Below are 25,575 nucleotides of genomic sequence, written 5' to 3'. Positions count from 1 at the left end.
CCTCATTGCCTCAAAAACTTCACAAACAGGTTGGTCAAGAGAGAGCTAGATAGAGCTCTTAAGGATAGCGGAGTCAGGGGGTACGGGGAGAAGGCAGGAACGGGGTACTGATTGAGAATGATCAGCCATGATCACATTGAATGGCGGTGCTGGATCGAAGGACCGAATGGCCTCCTCCTGCACCTATTGTCTATTGTCTATAACCCTTGACACCCAAGGCTAATCAAGAACCTGTCAATCTGCTTTAAAAATACCCAATGAAACAGAAACAGTCTGGTGATGTTTGAACTTAATGTCCAAAGTCTCGGTCAAAAAGGTAGATTCCAATAATTGACCGAAAGAAGAGAGAGGTAAAGCAGTCCGTGAGAGAATGGCTTGGGACTGAGGCAGCTGGAGACACGGATGCCAATGAGGTATCGATTTAGAATATTATGGGGTGATTTAGGAGCGGCATGGTGGCGCAGCGGTAGAGTTGCTGCCTCACAGCACCAGAGACCCGGGTTCGATCCTGACTACGGATGCTGTCTATACAGAGTGTGTACGTTCTCCCCGTGACCTGCGTGGGTTTTCTCCGGGTGCTCCAGTTCTTCCGAAACTCCAAAGACGTACAGGTTTGTAGGTTAATTGGCTTGGGTAAAATTCTAAATTGTCCCTGGGATGGTATTGGCATTAGTGTGTGGGCGGGATCGCTGGTCGGCGCGGACACAGTGGGCAGAAGGGCCTGATTGTGTCTATTGTCTATTCTGTACTGTACCTCTAAACTAAACTAAATTGTTGAGCAAGAAATAAAAGTCAGAAACGAGTGGTGAGCTTTGAGGACGGAGGTGGCTGCATAATTAGAAGTGATGCGAAAGATTTGAAAACTAGGATCAGAATTTTTAAAAAGCAGAGTGGCAGTGAATGAATATAGTACATTGTTCCTGGCGTCACTCTCGTTAAAGTGCATGATCCTGTAAAGGATTATTGCCAATTTAGTATCCAAGCTACATCCGCCCTCCAGCAACAGGGCAGCCGTATGTTTAATTGTTGTTGCTTCTGGAATCTCGAGTGCAAAATGGTTGCCACATTTGTTGAATAAACGTTGCTTGGCAATGTTATTTTATGCCTGAGGAAATCTGCCCGCCAAAGACAATAAAGTATCATTGCTAATGGTCAGGTGGTGCAGCAGTAGAGTTGCTACACTACAGTGCCAGTTCGATCTTGTCTACGGGTGCTGTTTGTACCATGACCTCGTGGGTTTTCCGTGGGTGCTCCGGTTTCCTCCCACATTCCAAAGACGTGCAGGTTAGTAGATTAATTGGCTTCTGCAAATTGTCCCTAGTGTGTAGGATCGGGTTAGTGTACAGGGTGATCGCTGGTCAAGGCAGACTCGGTGGGCAGATAGGTCTGTTGGCACGCTGCATCTATAACCTCTAAACTAAACTATCAAGGATCAAATCAGGGATTTCAAAGTTTTAAAACATGGTGAAACAGAACTCAACACAATCTAAATAGTTCTTATTCTATGTACGACATAGTGGTGGGGACAGACTGGAGTAACTCAGCGGGACAGGCAGCATCTCTGGAGAGAGGGAATGGGTGACGTTTCGGGTCGAGACCCTTCTTCTGACTGATTTTATTGGGGGTGGGGACATTGGAAAGGGATGTTCGTACACACCTTCAGTCAATGAGGGTTGAAGCCAATTGTCATTATTGACAACAGATCCAAAGAGAAGAATGAGGACCAAACATGGAGATGGTTGGGAACAGAGCAGGGCGAACGAACATCAAGCTCAACAGAGGGCAGGGTGTGAGACTTCATCTCACGGCCAGAGGTTGGCATTGGTTTGGTGTGACCATCGGTGAAGCCCAAACTAAAATTGGCCAAGAACTACCAAATCATCCTTCTGTGCTTCCAGCTGAATTGAATTGAATAAGTTTTATTGGCCATGTATGTACACATACAAGGAATGTGCCTTGGTGCTCCGCTCGCAAGTAACAACACGACAACAGTCTGAAGAAGGGTCTCGACCCGAAACGTCGCCCATCCCTTCTCTCCTGAGATGCTGCCTGACCCGCTGAGTTACTCCAGCATTTTGTGAATAAACACCACATACAGTGACCAATTAAGAATAAAACATAAAACATTAAAACATTAAGAACAAAACATTATAGTTTAAACATGTGAATGAAATAAAATACCAGAGCAAAAGGGGGCTACAGACTTTTGTTTGTTGAGTAGAGCTACTGCTCGTGGCAAAAAAAAGCTGTTTTTATGTCTGGCTGTGGCGGCTTTGACATTCCGGAGTCGCCTTCCAGAGGGAAGTGCTTCAAAGAGTTCCTTATTTATGTTCATCCTTATTGGTTTTGCTCTCTCTTGTTTTATTTCTTTCGTTTACAACCCTTTCTCAATCATCTTTTATTTATCTGCTATCAATTGGCTTCTTCACTTTTATCACTGCTATTCTCTCACTTTCATCTCATTTCTGCTAGGTGCTGTCTCTCTCCACCATTGCTATACTCTTTCCTATCTCTCTCTTTTCCTTCCCTCCCTCTAATCTTTCATGTCGTTGCCTCTCCCGCCCTTCTCCCCATCACTCTCCCAATCCGTCTCCCCTTCCTTCCCGCTCAGCCCCTCCCCGCTTTCTTCCCTCCCTCCCTCCATCGCTGCTCCCTCTCAACCTGCCCCCCTCCCTCCCTCCCTGCCCCCCTCCCTCTCAACCTGCCCCCTCCCTCCCGCATTTTGTTTCATCATTTGAAATTAAAAGTTGTGCCTCTTTTGCCCCGTTACAGGAAGGATGTGGAGGCTTTGGAGAGGGTGCAGAAGAGTTATACCTAACGATGCAGGGATTAGGGGGTATTAGCGACAAGGAGAGGTTGGGCAAACATGGATTGTTTTATCTGGAACGCTGGAGGTTGAGAGAGATTGAGGGAACATTGTTCCCAATGTTGGGGGAGTCCAGAACCCACAGGGGCCACAGTCTAAGAATAAAGGGGAGGTCATTTTAAACTGCGGTGAGAAAAAACTTTTTCACCCAGAGAGTTGTGAATTTGTGGAATTCTCTGCCACAGAAGGCAGTGGAGGCCAATTCACTGGATGGATTTAAAAGAGAGTTAGATAAAGCTCTAGGGGCTAGAGGAATCAAGGGGTTTGGGGAGAAGGCAGGCACGGGTTACGGATGATCAGCCATGATCACAATAAATGGCGGTGTTGGCTCGAAGGGCCAAATGGCCTCCTCCTGCACCTATTTTCTCTGTCTATGTCTATCTGATACAAGTAGATACAATTATGACAGGCATAGATAGGGTAGACAGTCAAATACTTTACGGCATAGCTTTAAGGTGAAAGGGGCCAAGTTTAAAGGAGATGTGCGAGACAAATTTACGTACACAGAGGGTGGTGGGTGCCTGGAACGCACTGTCAGGGCTGGTGATGGAGGCAGATACGAAAGTGCTGTTTACGAGGCTTTTTGATAGGCACATGGAAATGCAGGGAACAGAGATCAGTTTATCTTGCATCATGTTTGGCACAGATATTGTGGGCCGAAGGGCCTGTTCCGGTGCTGCACAGTTCATAAGATCATAAGTGATGGGAGTAGAATTAGGCCATTCGGCCCATCAAGTCTACTCCGCCATTCAGCCATGGCTGATCTATCTCTCCCTCCTAACCCCATTCTCCTGCCATGCTCCCCATTCTCCTGCCTTCTCCCCACAACTTCTGACACCCGTACTAATCAATAGGACCTTACTGTTCTATGGTCTAGAGTCTTTCAGCATAGGAAATACTTTCTCCAAATGCACCCAAAATACACATCTCAACCATCAAAGCTAGCAAATAAAAGGTGAAACATTTAAGCTCTTATCAATTTTCACAAGCATGCACACTACCAAGCAAGGCCAATAATATTTTTCTGACTATTGAACTAGCCGGACAGGCTAGCAAAGACTGAGGTAGTAAAGTTGCACATGCGAGCCTAAGCCAAGACAATGAGAGTGTGAGGTTACTTAGCTAGACACAAAATGTTGGAGTAACTCAGCATCTCTGGAGAAAAGGAATAGGTGACATTTCAGGACCAAGACCCTTCTTCAGACTGAAAGTCAGGGGAGAGGGAAACTAGAGGTATGAAAAGGTGCAAAGAACATGTGAATGAAAGGTAAGAAAAAATAAAAAAGTTAGAGCCAGCTACGATGGTCAAGGAATGGTGGAGCGCACAATGGTCCATTGTTGGCTGTGAAGAACTAGGTTAATTCCCGGAATGGGAATTAACTAGGTTAATTCCCGGAATGGCGGGACTGTCGTATGTTGAAAGACTGGAGCGGCTAGGCTTGTATACACTGCAATTTAGAAGGATGAGAGGGGATCTTATCGAAACATATAAGATTATTAAGGGGTTGGACACGTTAGAGGCAGGAAACATGTTCCCAATGTTGGGGGAAGTCCACAACCAGGGGCCACAGTTTAAGAATAAGGGGTAGGCCATTTAGAACGGAGATGAGGAAAAACTTTTTCAGTCAGAGAGTTGTAAATCTGTGGAATTCTCTGCCTCAGAAGGCAGTGGAGGCCAATTCTCTGAATGCATTCAAGAGAGAGCTAGATAGAGCTCTTAAGGATAGCGGAGTCAGGGGGTATGGGGAGAAGGCAGGAACGGGGTACTGATTGAGAATGATCAGCCATGATCACCTTGAATGGTGGTGCTGGCTCGAAGGGCTGAATGGCCTACTCCTGCACCTATTGTCTATTGTCTAAGAAGGTGATAATGAGTGGATACAGGCAGTGAAACTAAGCAGGATGTCAGTGGTAGGATGACTAGGGTGGGGGAGGAACGGGGAGAGAGGGAATGCAAGAGGTTACTTGAAATTAGAGAAATCAATATCATACCGCTGGGTTGTAGCTGCCCAAACAAAATATTACGTTGCTAGAGACTGGAGACTTGGGCAAAGAGCTGGAAGTTTGGGATAGTGGAGGTGAGACGGGAAACGGGTGGGAGGGAGGGAGAACATGAGGTCACAGTCATACAACGTGGAAACAGGCCCTTCGGCTCAACTTGCCCACACCGGCCAACATGTCCCAGTTGCCCACTAGTTCCACCAGCCTGCGTTTGGCCCATATCCCTCCAAACCTGTCCTATCCATGTACCTGTCCAGCTGTGCCTTAAACTTTATGCGAGTCCCTGTCTCAACTATTTCCTCTGGCAGCTCGTTCCATACACCCACCACCCTTTGTGTGAAAAGGTTACGCCTCAGATTCCTATTAAATCTTTTCCCCTTCACTTTAAACCTATGTCCTCTGGTGCTCAATTTCCCCTACTCTAATAATCAGAGGATTTGGGGGTTATGGAGAATGAACTAAAAATGACTAAATATCTGGATTGCAAATTGAGCAGTGGAGTGCATGCTGGCTTGCATAGCCTTGCACCATGCCAGAATGCAGAGGTTGCTACATTCGTCTTGCTAACTACCCACTTCAAGCATTGTCAACCAGCTGCATACCATTTACAGCGTGCATTTCATAATATCTTGTGAAGTAATGTTTACAGCTGCCCCAGTTCTTTCTGCTTATCATCCTTGATAAGACTTTTATTGCTTCATCTTTTCAATGGCTGACTTATCCAGCTGAAAGTAAATAACTGCTGACATGTTTTATGTATTGCCTCCCTGCCAACCCTGTCGTTGCTCCAGTGCACAATCAGACACCTGCAGCCAGCACATAAAACCACTAGAAATAACAATCGTGCCAGTTATAATTTCGCATTTTAATAATGCGGTAGAGTTGCTGCCTCACTGCACCAGAGACCCTGGTTCGATCCTGACCACGGGTGCTTCTCCGTCCAATCCCATGGCAAACGTCAAGTGCAGACATTCCACGTTTGCAAGACAATGTCATTGCCAGCACAGGTTGTTCATGCTACTGTGCTGCTTCCTGCCCTGACAAGTTTCAGTGAAAAACCTGCCGCTGCAGAGAGGGTTCAGTATGTTTAAAATAAAGACAAGCCTGTTTCAGTGTCGGTTTTTGATTCCGCCTTCTCAACAGATGTGCTGAAACACTGCTTTGATCTTCCAGCTGCACGGCGGTTTCAAAGATAGTCATCTTTTGCAACAACACAGTAACTCACAGGTTTTGGTCCCTGTTGTGTTTGAAGATTTGTCAGCACGTCATGTCTCCAGACTGAGACGCAAATCCATTGAAGATTGAGTTCTTGTTGGAACTGTGTTTGCACCAACCATCAAGACAGGTTTTTGAAGCACCAATTCAATGGCATAAGGCTTTATCTTTGACGCTGAAGCTTTATTCTTCATTTTCTTTTATGTCGTCCATTCAGAAGTCATAAGAGCAGAATTAGGCCATTCGGCCCATCGAGTCCACTTAGCTATTTGATCATGGCTGGCCTATCTTTGCCTCTCCTGCCTTCTCCCCGTAACCTTTGACACCCGACGGCAGGGTGGCGCAGCGGTAGAGTTGCTGCTTTACAGCGAATGCAGCGCCGGAGACCCGGGTTCGATCCTGACTACGGGCGCCGTCTGTACGGAGTTTGTACATTCTCCCTGTGACCGCGTGGGTTTTCTCCGAGATCTTCGGTTTCCTCCCACATTCCAAAGACGTGCAGGTTTGTAGGTTAATTGGCTTGGTAAAATGTAAAAAATGTCCCTAGTGTGTGTAGGATAGTGTTAGTGTGCGGGGATCACTGGTCGGCGCGGACCTGGTGGGCCGAAAGGGCCTGTTTCCTAGTTCTCTAAACTAAACCAAACTAAACTAAACCCTTACCAATCAAGAACTTGGCAATCTCCACTTCAAGGCAGTGAATTCCGCAGATTCACCACTCTGATAATCTTATTATTGAAAAGGCCTTTATTTTTTAAATATTGCAGGAAAAATAACTTGTGGCAAGTTGACCCACTCTCGCCTATTACCCCTTTTTCCCTTCCATTATTGTCTTTATAACGCAATTTTCAATAACATGAGGTTTCTTAGGAACGCAAATGAGTGTCATGATTTCCCTGCCTGACCTGTTGAGTTCTGCCAGCAGTTTGGGTTTCACTCAAGACTCTGCTGTTACTCAACAGATCATTGTTCACTCAAGCATCCGCTGTTACTTGCGTCTCTATTCTAGCCAAGATGTTGGTGGACATGCCCAAGTTGTTCAATATTGCAGCAATGTGAAGACAGACACAAAATGCCGGAGTAACTCAGCGGGTCAGGCAGCATCTCTGGAGAAAAGTAGTAGGTGACCTTTCAGGTCAGAACCCTTCTTCAGACTGAAAGGATCAGCGGTAATGTGAAAGTTGCGCCAGTGTGCCGTGTTCACCATATCGGTATCGTCTCCAATGGTTACCAGAGAATGTGATTGAGATGTATAAAAACTCCTACAAATGCTTCTGCAAAGACCCAATGTCACAGGGAGAACGTGCAGTTTCCAAGTCCTTGCATAAGATTTCTACAAAGTTTTAATGTATTTATATGAGGGGGGGGGGGGGGGAGGGGCCTTGCTGGAACCGTGGTTTATCAGTATGTCTCACTGGATTTTGTTTGGGTTTGAACTATTTTAAATCACCCACAAATTCTGATGGTGATTTTTTTAAAAAAAAATCTGGACGGCTGTTCGTTTTGTTTTCAGCTCAGTTGGTAACTTACATTGTCTCGTGGCCGGGTGGGACGTGAACCCGCTGTTTTCCGTGACAAGATTGTTAATCAATGATCGGCAAGGCACGGCGTATACTTCAACTCGGCAAGTTGAGCGTTAAACCTCACTTTATTGCGGAAAGCGCATGAAAGAGTGTGAGCGGCATTTGCAAGACTTTTTGGCTTTAACACACACTTACATAAACATTGCGTCATTGCAGAAATTATATAAACCTTCTGTACTCCAAACCAATATGTCTCTTCTGGTGTTGCCCCCTGATGTTGTCATTTTTACAGACCTGCGGCCTTTTCAACTAATAACCTGGTAATTTTATGACTTAATAAATATATGCTTCTGATTTATGGCAGTGGACACAGGGCTGCTAACTAGGTAACAGTGGTCTTTTCTTCATCCTCCTTTCTCGCATGCAGTAGATCATCGTTTCCCAACATGTTTGTCATTCTTCTCCCTAAAGGCTTTCGGCGGGTGTTGGAGGTGGCTTTCAGCTTCATGCCAAAAATAGTCTCCAGCACAAAATTTCCAAGATGTAGAACTGAATGATAATAGCCATCTGTTGACAGTTCCAACATTTAATACCCTCCCTCACAATGTGCTTAGTGTATTACAATCCACAGCCTCGACCCGATGGAAACCTCAAGTGCCTTTGGCGTTTCTATACTTCAGTCTTTTCTTTTGGGATATTACTCATGAAAATTTGAAATCTCTCTCCCTGTGATCATTGAGGTTTAAGCTTAGAAAGTGTCACGTGTATCGAGGTACAGTGTAGAGCTTTGTTTTACCTCACCCATTCCTTCTCTCCAGAGACGCTGCCTGACCCGCTGAGTTTCTCCAGCATTTTGTGTCTACCTTCGATTTAAATCAGCATCTGCAGTTTTCTTTCCTACCTAGTGAGTTTAGTTTAGTTTAGTTTAGTTTATCGTCACGTGTTCCAGTGAAAACCTTTTTCGTTGTGTGCTAACCAGTCAGCGGAAAGACAATACATGATTACAATCGAGCCGTCCACAGTTTACAGATGATACATGATAAAGGAATAACGTTTAGTTCAAGGTAAAGCCAATAAAGTCTGATCAAAGATAGTCCAAGGGTCTCCAATGAGGTAAATACTGTAGTAGTTCAGGACTGCTCTCTAGTTGTTGGTAGGGTGGTTGTTGTTGCCTGTTAACTTGGCCTCATATGCAGGGCAGACGTTGTAGGCCAAAGGGCCTGTTCCTGTGCAATACAGGTCTACGTTTCTTGTTCTATGAATATCATCACTGGATCATAAGTGAATACCTTGATTCTGACCCACCTGTGGAAGACAAGGTACAATGCTTGATAAATCAATGAATGATGAATGAATGAATGAATAGATTTATTGGCCAAGTATGTGCATATACAAGGAATGTGCCTTGGTGCTCCGCTCACAAATGACAACACAAACGTACAGTTAACAATTAAGAATAATTGTTAACTGCGGTTTCTGCCTTACAGCGAATGCAGCGCCGTTGACTCAGGTTCGATCCTGACTACGGGTGCTGTACTGTACGGAGTTTGTACGTTCTCCCCGTGACCTGCGTGGGTTTTCTCCGAGATCTTCGGTTTCCTCCCACACTCCAAAGACGTACAGGTTTGTGGGTTAATTGGCTTGGTAAAATGTAAAATTTGTCCCTAGTAGGATAGTGTTAGTGTGCGGGGATCGCTGGGCGGCACGGACCCGGTGGGCCGAAGGGCCTGTTTCTGCGCTGTATCTCTAAATCTCTAAATCTAAAATCTAAATAAAGCATAGACACATCAAAACAATAAGGATACAACATTACGGTCTAAACAGGTGGGTGGAAATAAACCAGAGCAAAAAAGAGACGACAGGCTTATAACTACAAGGCTGCCTGTTACCTAGATCCAAATCCCAGCAAATGCTAGAACCTAGCTTCTCTCAAACGCTGAGTAACTTAATTTAGTTTCTATTATGATGAAAGTGAAATAGCCCTGGGTAAAGCTGCTATTTTCGGAGCAGCTATTCTGAAACTTCTGGCATTTAATCATTAATGAATGTCAAAGTGCCTGAACGCTATAGAGGCTGGTAATTGGACATGTAAAACAAGTTGTCAGATCTGTAGACTGAATAGGCAGCCCATTGTGTGCCTGCACAAAACAGAATACAAAATATATGTATTTTGGCAGCATTTATAAGAGATTTGTGTTTTTAACTGTCTGCTGTTGCATGGTACCAGAGCGGAACTTGGAAGTATGCATTTTAAGCCTTTGTCTTGCAGTGTAGAATTAGGCGAATCCAAGGTTTTAAACTTGAAGGCTCCACAATTTATTATAAAGGAAAAGTAATAAATGAGAAAGGAGATACGAAGTGGGAGAAAATTGAACGACCCTCGCCTTCAGCTTGTGGTAGGCTTAGCTCAATCACCATTTAACTTTCAACATATGGAGTTGTACTCTCTATTGCACATCACTGGTGGCACAGCGGTAGAGTTGCTGCCCCACAGCGAATGCAGCGCCGGAGACCCGGGTTTGATCCCGACTACGGGTGCTGTCTGTACGGAGTTTGTACATTCTCCCCATGACCTGCGTGGGTTTTCTCCGAGATCTTCGGTTTCCTCCCACACTTCACAGACGTACAGGTTTGTGGGTTAATTGGCTTGGTAAAATGTAAAATTTGTCCCTAGTGGGTATAGGATTATGTTAAAGTGCGGGGATCGCTGGTCGGCACGGACCCGGTGGGTCGAAAGGGCCTGTTTCCGCGCTGTATCTTTAAACTAAACTAAACTAAACTACAGTCAGATTGGATGGTGAGAGGGTATTTGCAATTGGAGGATTGGAAGTTGGCCTGGGGAGAGAGCTGGGGGAGTTTCAGAAGGGACCCAGTTGTTTAAAGTCCGCAGGAGCGATGACATTATGGTCGAACGGTTCATTAATGCGGGGAGTGACGTAGATGATTGAGGCTGTAGTCCTGAATATGAATCGACGACACAACAATGGTACGGGACAAGAGTTGGCTAAGACTGGAGCGGGTTATTTATGGAGTTGATGTCGAACAAGCCGACACAAGCATTTAAGGAGCTCCTTGTAGAGAATTGTGGACGCAGCCCAGACCACAAGCACAAACCAACCTCCCTTCCGCGGACTCCATCTACTCCACACGCTGCCTCGGCAAGACCGCCAGCATAATCAAAGATGAGTCTCACCCCGGTCACTCCCTCTTCTCCCCTCCCATCAGGCAAGAGGTAGAGAGGTGTGAAAACACACGCCTCCAGATTCGTTCCAGACACACTCCACCTTCTATGCAAAAAAAACCCACTTGCCTCCCACATCCTTTGAAATTTGCCCCTCTCACCTTAAAGCTCCCTGTCTAGCCCTTGATATTTCCACCCATAGACACCCAGAGAAAAGACATTCTGGCCTTCCATCACAGTGAGGAGGTGACTGGAGGAGACTCACTGTGATGGATGTTTCTTTTTGTTTGGTGTTGGTTTATGATTGTGTGTGTCATTGCTTATTTTTATTGCTCTTATTGTTGGACTGTGGGTAATCTTTCATTTCACTGCGCATTTATGTGTATGTGACAAATAAAATTGACTATTGAACTTACCCATGCCGACCAATATGCCCCGTCTGCTCTAATCTCAGCTGCCCACGTTAGGCCCATATCCTTCTAAACCTATTCTATCCATGCACCTGTCCAAATGTGTTTTTAAACATTGTGATAATACCTCCACCTCAACTACGTCCTCCGGCAGCTCGTTCCCTATGCCCATCACCCATTGTATAAAGAAAAAGTTGCCTCGATTGCAATCAGGATTGAGCACACAATTGTTTACGAGTAGCCTATTTGAACCAGGCTACAAGAATGTCTGTACCTGGTTCAAGGTCGCGCCCCCCTCCACCATCACACTCTGCTCCAATTGGCAGCACCCGTGGGTGTCTTCATTTGAAGGTGTGGTGCGGTTGAGAGCATGGGCGATGTGCAGGAGCTTGTACACTTGGAGCCCACAAGGTCGAACAATTAAAGCAGCGCAGTGGCGCAGCCGGTAGAGCTGCTGCCTCACAACACCCGAGAGCCAGGTTGGAACCTCTGCGTGGAGTTTGCATGTTCTCTCTGGTGGATGGGTGGGTTCCCTCTGGGTGCTCTGGTTTCCTACCACATCCCAAATATGTGTGGGTTTGTGGATTAGTTGGCCTCTGTAAATGGAACCTTGTGTACCGGGAATTGATGCGAAGGTGGGATGTTTGTAAGTGATAGGGGCAGAATTGGGCCATTCGGCCCATCGTCTACTCTGCCATTCAATCATGGCTGATCTACTGTTCCTTCCTAACCCCATTCTCCTGCCTTCTCGCCATAACCCCTGACATCCGTACCAATCAAGAATATATCTAACTCTGCCTTAAAAATATCCATTGGCTTTGGCCTCCACAGCCTTCTGCGGCAATGAATTCCACAGATTCACCACCGTCTGACTGAAGAAATTCCTCATCATCTCCATCCTAAAGGAACGCTCTTTAATTCTGAGGCAGTGGCCTCTGGTGATAGACTCTCCAACAAGTGGAAACATCCTCTCCACATCCATTCTATCCAGGCCTAGTATGAACTAGTGAGGCTGGTGTGAACTTGGTGGGCCGAAGGGCCTGTTTCCATGCTGTGTCTTTCAATCAATCAATCAAAGGTTGAGAGGAGCAATGAATGAGCTTAGTAATATCAATTTAATACATTCACAATGTTAAAAAGGATGGAGCAATTTATTTTTGATGCATGAATTGAGAAAAGCACGCTCTTTAAGTGAAAATTGTCTGTGCAAGTACTTAATGAATAATCTGAATGATGGTACAAAATGGATGGATCCAGTAATTTCTCTAAAAGCAATATGTGTAGAGATTTGTTTGGTACCTACTAGACCAAGTGGACCCGTCGGGCCCAAACCTCTCCTGCATTGGTGCAGCACCCTCTCTTCCCCCCCACACCCCCGTCCCCCTCCCCTTCCCCCCCCTTCCCCTCCCCCCTCCCCCTCGTCCCCTCCCTCTTCCCCTTCCCCCTTCCCCATCCCCCACTCCATCCCCCTCAACCCCCCCTTATCCTCCCTCCCCCCCACTCCATCCCCCTCAACCTCCCCTTATCCTCCCTCCCCCCCACTCCATCCCCCTCAACCCCCCCTTATCCTCCCCCCTCCCTCCCTTCATCCCCCTCCCTCCCTAGGAGATAGATTTAAACTTTAAAATGTGAATAACTTTAAAAATATAACACCGATTTCAATGAAACCTCTTCCATTAGCACCAAAGGGACGACGGTGAGTAAGGTGGGCCTGATATTGTCGTGCTATCGTGTACTGTTTTGGCTGTAGTTCAGGAACAAACAAACAAACAAACAAACAAACAAACAAACGAGAGTTTTAGTATATAGATTACTGTGCGGAATCCAATTTGAACTATGGAGAAGATGGCCAAAAATGGCCATGGACCGAGCGTTATTCTCGTTTCTTTGCCTTAATGTTATTCTTGCCTCTCCTTAAAGGGTTGTTTTTTTCACCTTGATCAGACTATGAGACGTAACATCTGCAGGGAAGCGAAAGTGAGTGTTGTGGAAGTGCCACGCAGTGTGGAAGTGCCAGGCAGTGTGGAAGTGCCAGGCAGTGTGGAAGTGCCACGCAGTGTGGAAGTGCCACGCAGTGTGGAAGTGCCACGCAGTGTGGAAGTGCCACGCAGTGTGGAAGTGCCACGCAGTGTGGAAGTGCCACGCAGTGTGGAAGTGCTACGCAGTGTGGAAGTGTGGATGGACCAACTCAAGATCTCTTAAACTTTCCCCCATTATTGGACAACTGTCTGATAAAGTAATTCGAAGAGATTCGGGACCAAGAATGACTGATGAGCATGTTTAAAAACTGCCCCTCTTGCATAGAATGTACATCACAGACCCACACCCCCCTGGCCACGCTCTCATTTCACCCCTGCCATCGGGAAGAAGGTACATGAACCTGAAACCTGTAACGTCCAGGTTCAGGAACAGCTTCTTCCCTACGGCCATCAGGCTGTTAAACACCACAACCTCCAAATAGGCTCTGATCTTTATGGACTTGGGGACATTGTTTTGAATTTGCACTATTATTGTTTATTTATTTCTTTAAAAAAAAAATATATATATACACTGAATTTTATTTGTGATTTATTATGGGTTTTTCAGAGTAATATATTTACATATCTGTTGTGTTGCTGCAAGTAAGAATTTTGTTGTTCAATTTCGGGACATTTGATAATAAAACACTCTTGAGAAGAAAAAAATGGCAAGTTTATTCCATGCCTCGATGCTTCATTGGGTCTTTTCCCACCTTAATTCATCCAATCCAATCAGCACAATCTTCCCTTCCTCCAACCATACACTCCCTCTCTCTCCATCCCTCCCCCACCCGTACACTCCCTCTCTCTCCATCCCTCCCCTACACTCCCTCTCTCTCCATCCCTCCCCCCACCCGTTCACTCCCTCTCTCTCCATCCCTCCCCTACACTCCCTCTCTCTCCATCCCTCCCCCCACCCGTACACTCCCTCTCTCTCCATCCCTCCCCCACTCAAGTCGCACCAGGTTCCTGTTCTCACCTGGCAAACAGCTAACAGTGGCCTGTGTTCTTTATCATCGTTGCTTTTTTTCTGCATATCTTTCATTCATTTCTTCCATAGCTCTCTACATCACTGTCTATATCTCTCGTTTCCCTTTCCCATGACTTGTCTGAAGAAGGGTCTCGACCCAAAACGTCGCCCATTCCTTCTCTCCAGAGATGCTGCCTGACCCGCTGAGTTACCCCAGAATTTTGTGTCTATCTTCGGTTTAAACCAACACCTGCAGTTCCTTCTTACAAGCACAAACCTCTATTCCCTTCTAGTCTTGTTTATTCAGCTTTCCCATCAAACGTGTCTTTGTCATCTGTCACAACCCCTCCCGGTGGCAACGTTTCAGAAGTAAGAACTTACAATGGAGAACATAAATCACCATGCCCACAATTTGTGATGGCATTCTTACAATGTCTGATTTAAAACCTGTTCTTTCTTTCAGAACTCAGTAACGCGGAGTGCCCCCATAAACAGTGATGCACAGAACCGAATGGGAGCTCGGTTCTTAACCACGTATGACAAGAGATTCGTCATAAAAACCATAACTAGCGAGGATGTAGCGGAAATGCACAACATTTTTAAAAAATACCATCAGGTACTCAAGCAAAGTTTGGTTTTATTAAGCACTGTGATTAAAAAGGGTACTTTTTGTATCTCTGAAAGAACTAGAGCGGCACGGTGGCGCAGCGGTAGAGTTGCCGCCTCACAGCGCCAGAGACCCGGGTTCCATCCTGACTACGGGTGCTGTCTGTGCGGAGTTTGTATGTTCTCCCTGTGACTGAGTGGGTTTTCTCCAGGTTCCTCCCGCATTCCTAAGACGTGCAGGTTTGTAGGTTAATTGGCTTCTGTAAATTGTCCCTCCTGTGTAGGATAGTACGGGCGATCGCTGGTCAGTGTGGACTCAGTGGGCCGAAGGGCCCGTTTCCACGCCCTATCTCTAAACTAAACCAAACCAAACTATGTGAGCAGCACGTTGGTACTGCTCTGGCCTCTTGCAGAAGGCATTAGACAGGAGTAGTTCATTAATTGGCGGCTTCGCCGATGAAAATATATGAAACCACGTGCACCTTGAGAAAGATTTAATTTATTTTGAGGAGGTGGGGAAAGGGGGAGGAGAAGGAAAGAGATTTATTTCTGAGGAAGGGAAAGAGATTTATTTCTGACTGACACTTTGTCAACTGCTTAAAACGAGACTGAAGCTGGAAGAGGACTAACCTTGGGCTAAAATGTGTAATCCTGGCTGTCTGAATGATTGATTACTGTGCAATGATCAAGGAAGTTAAAGTAGGGCCGATTGAAGTGTCTTTAGAGAGAGATGAAGCAAGTGTTTACAAGGAAAGAACGTGTGTATTATATACTATATGCACACACACACACACGTATAAAAACACTCACACATATGCACACACATACATATAGACACATAGTATATATATATGCATACACGCACACACATTACACGTACATAGTATACTATGCGTGTAACATGTGTGCGTGTATGCATATATATACTATGAGTGTTTTTATACGTGTGTGTGTGTACATATAGTATACAATATACACATTCTTTCCTTGTAAACACTTGCTTCATCTCTCTAAAGACAAATATATACGTACACACATACTATATATATACACAAGACTATATATATATATATATACACACACATAGCATATACACACACACATATATACACACACACATGGTTTATACACACACACACACACACACATAGTATACATATATACACACACACACACACACATGGGAAATATGATTTCTTGATTAGTACGGGTGTCAGGGGTTATGGGGAGAAAGCAGGAGAACGGGCTTAGGAGGGAGAGATACATCAGCCGTGAATGAATGGCGGAGTAGACTCGATGGGCAGAATGGCCTAATTCTGCTCCGATCACCTATGGTCTTATGATGACCTGAAGCCATTCTACCAGACCATACACCTACATATATCGCCTACACCACGACTTAATAAGCCTTATGAAGTAGTGCTTTTTTGTTGCATAGGAAGAAATGTGTGTTTGTAACATAAGTACAGCCGTCGATGGGAAATATGACCAGAAGCAACTCTCCCAGACTGAAGACCGCCACCTACACCAGGGTTTAATAAGCCTTAAGAAATAGAGCTTTTTTGTTGCTGTGACCTTTTGGTTAAAAATTAACAGCAGATGTTCCATTGATGATTCATGGATAAAAGCTCTGCTTGATGTTGTGTTGGCCCATAGAGACTGGGTCCAAAGTCCAGATCCTTAAATGTATTTAGTAAAACGAACGCTGCAGATGCCCCATGACTAAGATGGAGATAAAATGGATAACGTTTAGAAACATAGAAACATAGAAAATAGGTGCAGGAGGAGGCCATTTGGCCCTTCAAGCTAACACCGCCATGCATTGTGATCATGGCTGATCATCCACAATCAGTAACCTGTGCCTGCCTTCTCTCCATATCCCTTGATTCCGCTAGCCCCTAGAGCTTTATCTATCTCTCTTTTAAATTCATCCAGTGAATTGGCCTCCACTGCCTTTTGTGGCAGATAATTCCACAAATTCACAACTCTCTGGGTGAAAAAGTTTCTTCTCACCTCAGTTTTAAATAGCCTCCCCTTTATTCTTAGACTGTGTCGCCTGGTTCTGGGTGACTGATCAGTCTGAAGAAGGGTCTCGACCCGAAACGTCACCCATTCCTTCTCTTCAGAGATGCTGCCTGTCCCGCTGAGTTACTCCAGCATTTTGTGTCTAACTTCAGGTTTAAAGCAGCATCTGCAGTTCTTTCCAAAACGTTTCCGACTCTGTCCGAGGGGTTCATGGTTGATGTAAGCAGGAATGGAGGTCCAAGTGAAAGTGGGAATTATTGTTTTGCATCGTGTGAGTTGGTCTGCACCTTGCGAGTCGATGCCCAGCAAGAGTCGGCTTTCTAGAGAGGAGCAGAGTAGCGCAGGGGTAGAGTTGCTGCCTCACGGCGCCAGGGACCCGGGTTCGATCCTGCCCTCGGATGCTGTCTGTATGGAGTTGGTATGTTCTCACTGAGACCGCATGGATTTGCTCCGGGTACTCTGGTTTTCTCATTCCAAAGACGTGCAGGTTTGTAGGTTAATTGGCTTCTGTAAATTGCCCCTAGTGTGTAAGGAGTGGATGTAAAAGCGGGATGACATAGAACTCGTGTGAACGGGTGTTCGATGAATGGCGTGGACTCGATGGGTTGAAGGGCCCACTTTGTTTAGTTTAGAGATACAGTGTGGAAACAGGCCCTGCTGCCCACTGAGACCGCGCCGACCAGCGATCCCCGCGCACTAACCTTCTATTGGACACACCAGCGACAATTTACAATTATACCAAGCCAATAAAACTACAAACCTGGACATCTTTGGAGTGTGGGAGGAAACCGCAGATCCTGGAAAAAACCCACGCAGGTCATGAGGAGAACATACAGACAGCAGCCGTAAACAATAAACAATAGGTGCAGTAGGACATAGGACATTTGGCCCTTCGAGCCAGCACCACCATTCAATGTGATCATGGCTGATCATTCTCAATCAGTACGCCACTCCTGCCTTCTCCCCGTATTCCCTGACTCCGCTATCCTTAAGAGCTCTATCTAGCTCTCTCTTGAATGCATTCAGAGAATTGGCCTCCACTGCCTTCTGAGGCAGAGAATTCCACAGATTTACAACTCTCTGACTGAAAAAGTTATTTACAACTCTCTGACTGAAAAAGTAGTCAGGATCGAACCCAGGTCTCTGACGCTGTGAGGCGGCAACTCTACCGCCGCGCCACCGTGCAAACCCTCCACCTTTTTATCTCTGAACTAAAAATGTCAGCAGGTTGATGAAATGGTGGTGTTTCTAACATTGCCCTGCTCAGTGATGTCTTTTGTTTTTCCTCTCCAGTATATCGTGGAATGCCATGGCAACACACTTCTTCCACAGTTCCTGGGCATGTATCGGTTAACAGTGGATGGTGTGGAGACGTATATGACCGTAACAAGAAATGTATTCAGCCACAGACTCACTGTCCACAGGAAATATGATCTGAAGGTACATCCCATCCCGGGCACAACGTGCCACCTTCATTGGAATGTTTTAAGTGTGTCTGTGTGTCCATTGAACAGCACCACAATACACAAGTAAGACCAATGAAAGCTAATGGTTTCTTTTGACAGGAACGGGGTTGTGTGCTGCAAGATATTGATTTATGTAACTCTTCGCATTTTATAAATGCTTTCCAAAAGGAACTGCATGCAGCCAACAGGGAAGAGAAACCGGATAAGATTCTGTGGGTGGACGAGATTCTTGTATTGCCGACGATAGGCACACAATGTTGGGGTAACTCAGCGGGACAGACAGCATCTCTTGAGAGAAGGAGTCGGTGATGTCTCGGGTCAAGACCCTTCTTCAGTCTGAAGAAGGGTCTCGACCCGAGACGTCACCCATTCCTTCTCCTCAGAGATGCTGCCTGTCCCGCTGAGTTACTGCAGCGTTTGTGTCTATCTTCGGTTTAAACCAGGATCTGCAGTTCCTCCCTACACATTCTTGTATTGCCCGTCAAACAACTCTTATTGAATCTATTTTATTTATTTTAATATTTTTTATAATTGTCAGTTCACCGGCCAGTTAGCAGGTCGGCAAATGCGGATATAAAGGAGATCCGGATTTGATGGATTGCTGTGGCACTGAGCTGCCAGACTCCAAACTAAGATATTAAAATATCTCCGGCCTTGTGCTGTTGCAATCAACGTTTCTGCGTCTCTACTCTCCCCTTTGACAAATGTCTTGAAGTTCACGGGCGACAAAGAGGCAACATCAACCTACCTACGTCTTTGGAGTGTGCGAGGAATCAGAAGATCTCGGAGAAAACCCACGCCGGTCATGGGGAGAACGCACAAACTCCATGCAGACAGCACCCGCAGTCAGAATCGAACCCGGGTCTCTTGCGCCATAAGGCCGTAGCTCTACCGCTGCGCCACCGTGCCGCATTTGGTTACATGCCGAATTTCCTCAGTCTCCTGAGACAGGTGTCATCCATTCGTAGGGTGGCCAACTGTCCCGTATTAGCCGGGACATCCCGTATTTTGGGCTAAACTGGTTTGTCCTGTACGGGGCCACCCTTGTCCCGTATTAGACCCCGGGAGCGCTGTAGACCAAGACACTGTAGGCCCCGACACTGTAGGCCCCGACACTGTAGGCCCCGGCACTCTAGGCCCGGACGCTGTAGGCCCGGACACCGTAGGCCCAGAAGCTGTAGGCCCCGAAGCTGTAGGTCCCGTCGGTTTAGGTCCCGACACTCTAGGTTTCTGACATTTTAGCTCCGGACAGTGTAGGTGTGGAGGCCTGTGCGCGCACCTAGCGGAGGTTGCGTAGCAACCCCGCCTCCAGGCCCGGGCTGTCGCCATTGGTGGAGCGGGAGCACGTGGCCGCTGGCTGGGTGAGGTCACGTGGGGCGCGGGGCGGTGACGTCACCTTGCCCCGTATTTGGGAACGAGATAGTTGGCAACCCCTATCCATTGGGTTCCTTGTGTCTTCTCCACCAATCCATCTTTTTTTCTCTGTGACACCTCCGACACAAATCCCAGACACCTTCATTCAATTAATGTCCAGCACCTGAGTTGAAGACAAATAGTTATTTTTTCAAGTCCTGTAAATGATTAGCTGCTGAAGGTTTAAACTGAAAACATGGAGCTTGTTCACAGGTCAGTTTGATGACAGGAAGTGTTCCGAATTCCTATCTGTGATTTTAAAATTCCAGCTGCGGGTTGGACAGGTCCCTCCTCGTGAAATCACTCTCTGGGTCAAGCACGGAAACACACAACTCACACGCTGGATCATTCCAAAGATAGACACAAAGTGCTGGGGTAACTCGGCAAGGCAAGCAGCATCTCTGGAGAATGCATATTCACACACACACATATGTATATTATATACATGCACACACACATGTATATTATATATACACACACACGCTTTATATATATACACATTACACACACGCACACGCGCACACAAAAAGCTGGAGTAACTCAGTGGGACAGGCAGGATCTCTGATAGAAGGAATGGGTGACATTTTTAACCTGCTGAGTTACTCCAGCTTTTTGTGTCTATCTTCAGTTTAAACCAGCATCTATTGTCGCGCCCTGCACATATATATATATGTGTAGGAAAACTGTAGATGCTATAACTATATATATATATATATATACACACACACACACACACACACACACATATGCACATGTGTGTGTGTGTGTATATATGCATATTCACACACACACATATGTATATTATATACATGCACACACACTTGTATATTATATATACACACATGCTTTATAAGCTTTCTCGGGCGAACATAGCAAGATTATTTCCACTGGTCAGGGAGCCAGCAAACGGGTCATCGATTTAAAACTGAAGTGACAATAGGAGAATTTAGGAGCAATATCTTTAAATGGAAGATTGTTGGAACGTGGAACAGTTGTGGCAGAGGCAATGAGATCTTTATGGCGATAATGGCTAGTCAATCTTATAAATTTATATTGCTTGATGAATAAATAACAGTCAGAAATCCCCACAGATATGTTTGTTAAAGGTTGAGATTAGGGGACATTATTGGGTCTCAGAACAAGGACCCATGTCAACGAGAGTAAAAATGATGGCATTTTAATAGTGTAAGTGGATTAACTGGTCCACTAAATGGTCTGAATATTTGCCAGAATATCCCAGAATATTATTAATGGCCACAGAGAATATGCTTGCTAATTTTGGAATGCATTTAGCTCCTTAATAAAAATATAATTACCAGACAATTGCTGAATTATAACCTGTTCGGCACCGAATGTTTCAAGTCCAGTTCTTAAATTAATGAATTATTTGTAAGTCAATTAATTATGGAGTGGGAGACTCATTTAATTATTGACTCGAGTGAATAATTATGAAATGCAGAGTATAAGTTAACTTAATTTAGAAAAAGTCAAATGCATTCTATAGAAAGTGAATGATTCCATTGTCTAAATAAAAATGGGACATTTATTGGCTGCCCTCAGGTCTTCATGACTGAACACACAGCACAATATGGTACACAGACATTGGAATCAATTGGGCCAAAGTTTGAATCCAAAACTGCTGAACTGTACAATATAAAACTGTAGGAGATTCCAGGACAAGAGGCCATTCATTGCGTTACATTTACACCGCTTACACCTTCCAGAGCAATTCTAGGTGCAATGGTAGAGTTGCTTCTTCTTCTTGCGTTTGAGGCAGCAGAAGTTCTGCTTCTGCTGTCTCTGTTTGTTGTCGTTCGCCTGACTGAGGTCAGTTGACAGGGTTCACCACGGGGAGGTCGACAGCGTGAGCCCCCGGTAGAGTTGCTGCCACGCAGCGCCAGAGACCCGGGTTTGATCCTGACCTCGGGCGCTGTCTGTACGGAGTTTGTACGTTCTCCCCGTGACCCGCCTGGGTTTTCTCCAGGTGCTCTGGTTTCCCCCCCACATTCCAAAGGCGTGCATGTTTGTAGGTTAATTGGCTTCTGTAAATTGTACCTTGTCTGTCGGTTTGAACTAGTGTACGGGCGACCTCTGGTCAGCGCGGACACGGTGGGCCGAAGGGCCAGTTTCCACGCTGCATCGCTAAAGTCTTAAGAATATTTCTTGCGGCATTTTCCATTCATACCGTTGAACCTTACTGCTTTAAAGACTAATAATATTAATTTTAAAACAGTACTAATGTGAAATATAGCAAAAATAAATCAAATGACTGTACTTACCATCACATGAAGTACCAAGTCTTCAGAGAGGATATCACTGCAAATCAGTGTACAATGTACTGTCGTTATGTATAAAAATAAGTAAACTGAAAATCTCTTTCCACAGTTACTTTGCATAATACTTGAAATAAAATTCACTGTTTGAGCTTGTCTTCATAAAACCAAAATCTTCATGTGTCGGTTCTGCTCGGACTTTCACCTACCCTGAAGTAGGTGACCACTGTGCAGATGCTGGTTTACATCGAAGATAGACGCAAAATGCTGGAGTAACTCAGTGGGTCGGGCAGCATCTCATGACTCTCCCAGGTGACCACTTAACTGTGGGCTAATGGTTGACAGCTCATGAACAAAAGGGCATCGGCGTGCCAAATTCAAGTTAATGTTTTTAAATGTTATGAAGTTGGTTAATATTTTTGCCAGTTATGTGAGAATTCCGGGTGCCTTAATACCGGATAACCGAGAGTTTACTCTAGTTGGTTTTATCTCCCTCCCGGGTAGGAAGGAACTACAGATGCTGGTTCACGTCGAAGATAGACACAAAATGGCTGGAGTAACTCAGCGGTCAGGCAGCATCTCTGGACAAAAGGAATAGGGGAAGTTTCAGGTTGAAGAAGGGTATTGACCCGAAATGTCACCTTTCGGAATGGGAGGCAGTGACCAGTGGGGTACCGCAAGGTTCGGTGCTGGGACCCCAGCTATTTACGATATACATTAATGACTTAGACGAAGGGATTAAAAGTACCATTAGCAAATTTGCAGATGATACTAAGCTGGGGGGTAGTGTGAATTGTGAGGAAGATGCAATAAGGCTGCAGGGTGACTTGGACAGGTTGTGTGAGTGGGCGGATACATGGCAGATGCAGTTTAATGTAGATAAGTGTGAGGTTATTCACTTTGGAAGTAAGAATAGAAAGGCAGATTATTATCTGAATGGTGTCAAGTTAGGAGGAGGGGGAGTTCAACGAGATCTGGGTGTCCTAGTGCATCAGTCAATGAAAGGAAGCATGCAGGTACAGCAGGCAGTGAAGAAAGCCAATGGAATGTTGGCCTTCATAACAAGAGGAGTTGAGTATAGGAGCAAAGAGGTCCTTCTACAGTTGTACCGGGCCCTGGTGAGACCGCACCTGGAGTACTGTGTGCAGTTTTGGTCTCCAAATTTGAGGAAGGATATTCTTGCTATGGAGGGCGTGCAGCGTAGGTTCACTAGGTTAATTCCCGGAATGGCGGGACCGTCGTATGTTGAAAGGCTGGAGCGATTGGGCTTGTATACACTGGAATTTAGAAGGATGAGGGGGGATCTTATTGAAACATATAAGATAATTAGGGGATTGGACACATTAGAGGCAGGAAACATGTTCCCAATGTTGGGGGAGTCCAGAACAAGGGGCCACAGTTTAAGAATAAGGGGTAGGCCATTTAGAACGGAGATGAGGAAGAACTTTTTCAGTCAGAGAGTGGTGAAGGTGTGGAATTCTCTGCCTCAGAAGGCAGTGGAGGCCAGTACGTTGGATGCTTTCAAGAGAGAGCTGGATAGAGCTCTTAAGGATAGCGGAGTGAGGGGGTATGGGGAGAAGGCAGGAACGGGGTACTGATTGAGAGTGATCAGCCATGATCGCATTGAATGGCGGTGCTGGCTCGAAGGGCTGAATGGCCTACTCCTGCACCTATTGTCTATTGTCTATTCCTTTTGTGACCTTATGGGTTTTCTCCGGGTGCTCTGGTTTCCCCCCGCATTCCAAAGACAAGCAGGTTTGTAGGTTAACTGGCTTCTGTAAAATGTCCCTAGTCTGCAGGATAGAACTAGTATACGGGTGATCACTGATAGGCTCGGACACGATACCAGGGCCCTTGAACAATGGTCTCGACCCAAAACGTCAACTGTTCCTTTTCTCCAGATATGCTGCCTGACCTGCTGAGTTACTCCAGCATCTTGTGTCTATCTTCTTTGTCTCACATCTCGTTAGTGAGGTTATAATGCATGGAATCCGAGGATAGTATCATTTTAATTTCCTTTTAAAAAGACATTGGCAATAATTTCTTGTTATTTATCTCCGTAGGGTTCAACAGTATCGAGGGAAGCCAGTGGAAAAGAAAAGGTATGGTGATCTGTATTTACGAGCTGCATAATTATCTTATGTTCATAAGTTCATGTTATTGGTGGAAAGTTAGCATGTTCGGCCCATCAAGTCTACTCTGCCATTCAATCATGGCTGATCTATCTTTTCCTCTCAACCCCATTCTCCTGCCTTCTCTCCATAACCCCTGACGCCCGTACTAATCAAGAATCTTATCAATCTCCACCTTAAAAATACCCATGAAAAAAACATTGCAGCAACACTCAGATACTAAATCCCAAGGGGCTTGCATGAGAGTGCGTTGGCTCCCTTGTTGCCTTGAGTAGGTGCCACCAGGGAAGAACAGGGGTGGCACAGCTGGTAGAACGATTGCTTCACAGTGCCAGAGTTCCAGGTTCGTCTGTGTGGAATTTGCATGTTCTCCCTGCGAGCGCATCGGTTTCCTTCAGGTCTCAAGGGCCAGTCTCACCCCAGTCACTCCCTCTTAACCCCTCTCCCATCAGGCAAGAGGTACCAAAGTGTGAAAACGCACACGCCCAGTTTCAGGGACAGTTTCTCCCCAGCTGTTATTAGGCAACTGAACCAACTAGAGAACAGTTCTGACCCACCATCCCCTTCATTGGAAAGCCTTAGACTGTCTTTAATCGGACGGACTATACCTTGCACTAAACGTTATTCCCTCTATCCTGTAACGGTACACTGTGGACAGCTTGATTGTAGTCATGTATAGTCTTTCCGCTGACTGGACTGCACGCATCAAAAAAGCTTTTCACTGTGTCTCGGTACACGTGGCAATAACAAAACTACAGTGTGCTCCGGTTCCCTCTCACATACCAAAGGCTTGTAGGGTAATTGGCTTCTGTAAATTGCCCTGATTGTGCAGGGAGTGGTTGAGAAAGTGAGATAAATCAGAACAAAGGTAGCCACAAAATGCTGGAGTAACTCAGCGGGTCAGGCAGCATCTCGGGAGAGAAGGAATGGCTGACGTTTTGGGTCGAGACCCTTCTTCAGACTGTTGTCAGGGGAGGGGCCGGGACAAAGATAGGATGTAGTCGGAGACAGGAAGACTAGTGGGAGAACTGGGAAGGGGGAGGGGAAAGAGAGGGACAGAGGAACTATCTGAAGTTAGAAGTCAATGTTCATACCACTGGGGTGTAAGCTGCCCCAGCGAAATATATGATGCTGTTCCTCCAATTTGCGCTGGGCCTCACTATGACAATGGAGGAGGCCCAGGACAGAAATGTCAGATTGGGAATGGGAGGGGGAGTTGAAGTGCTGAGCCACTGGGAGACCAGGTTGGTTAAGGCGGACTGAGCGAAGGTGTTGAGCGAAACGATCGCTGAGCCTGCGCTTGATCTCGCCGAAGTAGAGACGTTAACATCTGGAACAGCGGATGCAATAGATGAGGTTGGAGGAGGTGCAGGTGAACCTCTGCCTCACCTGGAAAGACTGTTTGGGTCCTTGGATGGAGTTGAGGGGGGAGGTGAAGGGACAGGTGTTGCATCTCCTGCAGTTGCTGGGGAAAGTGCC

At 45.8% G+C, this 25,575-nt stretch overlaps 1 protein-coding gene across 6 annotated transcripts in view; it reads left to right on the top strand.

Annotated features, from left to right (window-relative positions):
- Positions 1-25,575, top strand: part of LOC144607605 (phosphatidylinositol 5-phosphate 4-kinase type-2 beta-like) — a 91,234-nt gene that overhangs the window by 41,158 nt on the left and 24,501 nt on the right. For all 6 annotated transcript variants that reach the window (XM_078424535.1, XM_078424533.1, XM_078424536.1 and 3 more), the window contains 3 exons: positions 14,645-14,797; positions 18,106-18,252; positions 24,028-24,066. In XM_078424535.1, coding sequence (XP_078280661.1) covers positions 14,645-14,797; positions 18,106-18,252; positions 24,028-24,066 — 339 coding nt within the window. The remainder of the gene's footprint in view (positions 1-14,644; positions 14,798-18,105; positions 18,253-24,027; positions 24,067-25,575) is intronic.

This window comes from Rhinoraja longicauda, chromosome 29 (assembly GCF_053455715.1).
Source record: "Rhinoraja longicauda isolate Sanriku21f chromosome 29, sRhiLon1.1, whole genome shotgun sequence".
NCBI classification, from domain to species: domain Eukaryota; kingdom Metazoa; phylum Chordata; class Chondrichthyes; order Rajiformes; family Arhynchobatidae; genus Rhinoraja; species Rhinoraja longicauda.
The sequence above is the reverse complement of the archived record's forward strand: the minus strand, read 5'-3'. Positions and strand labels throughout refer to the sequence as shown.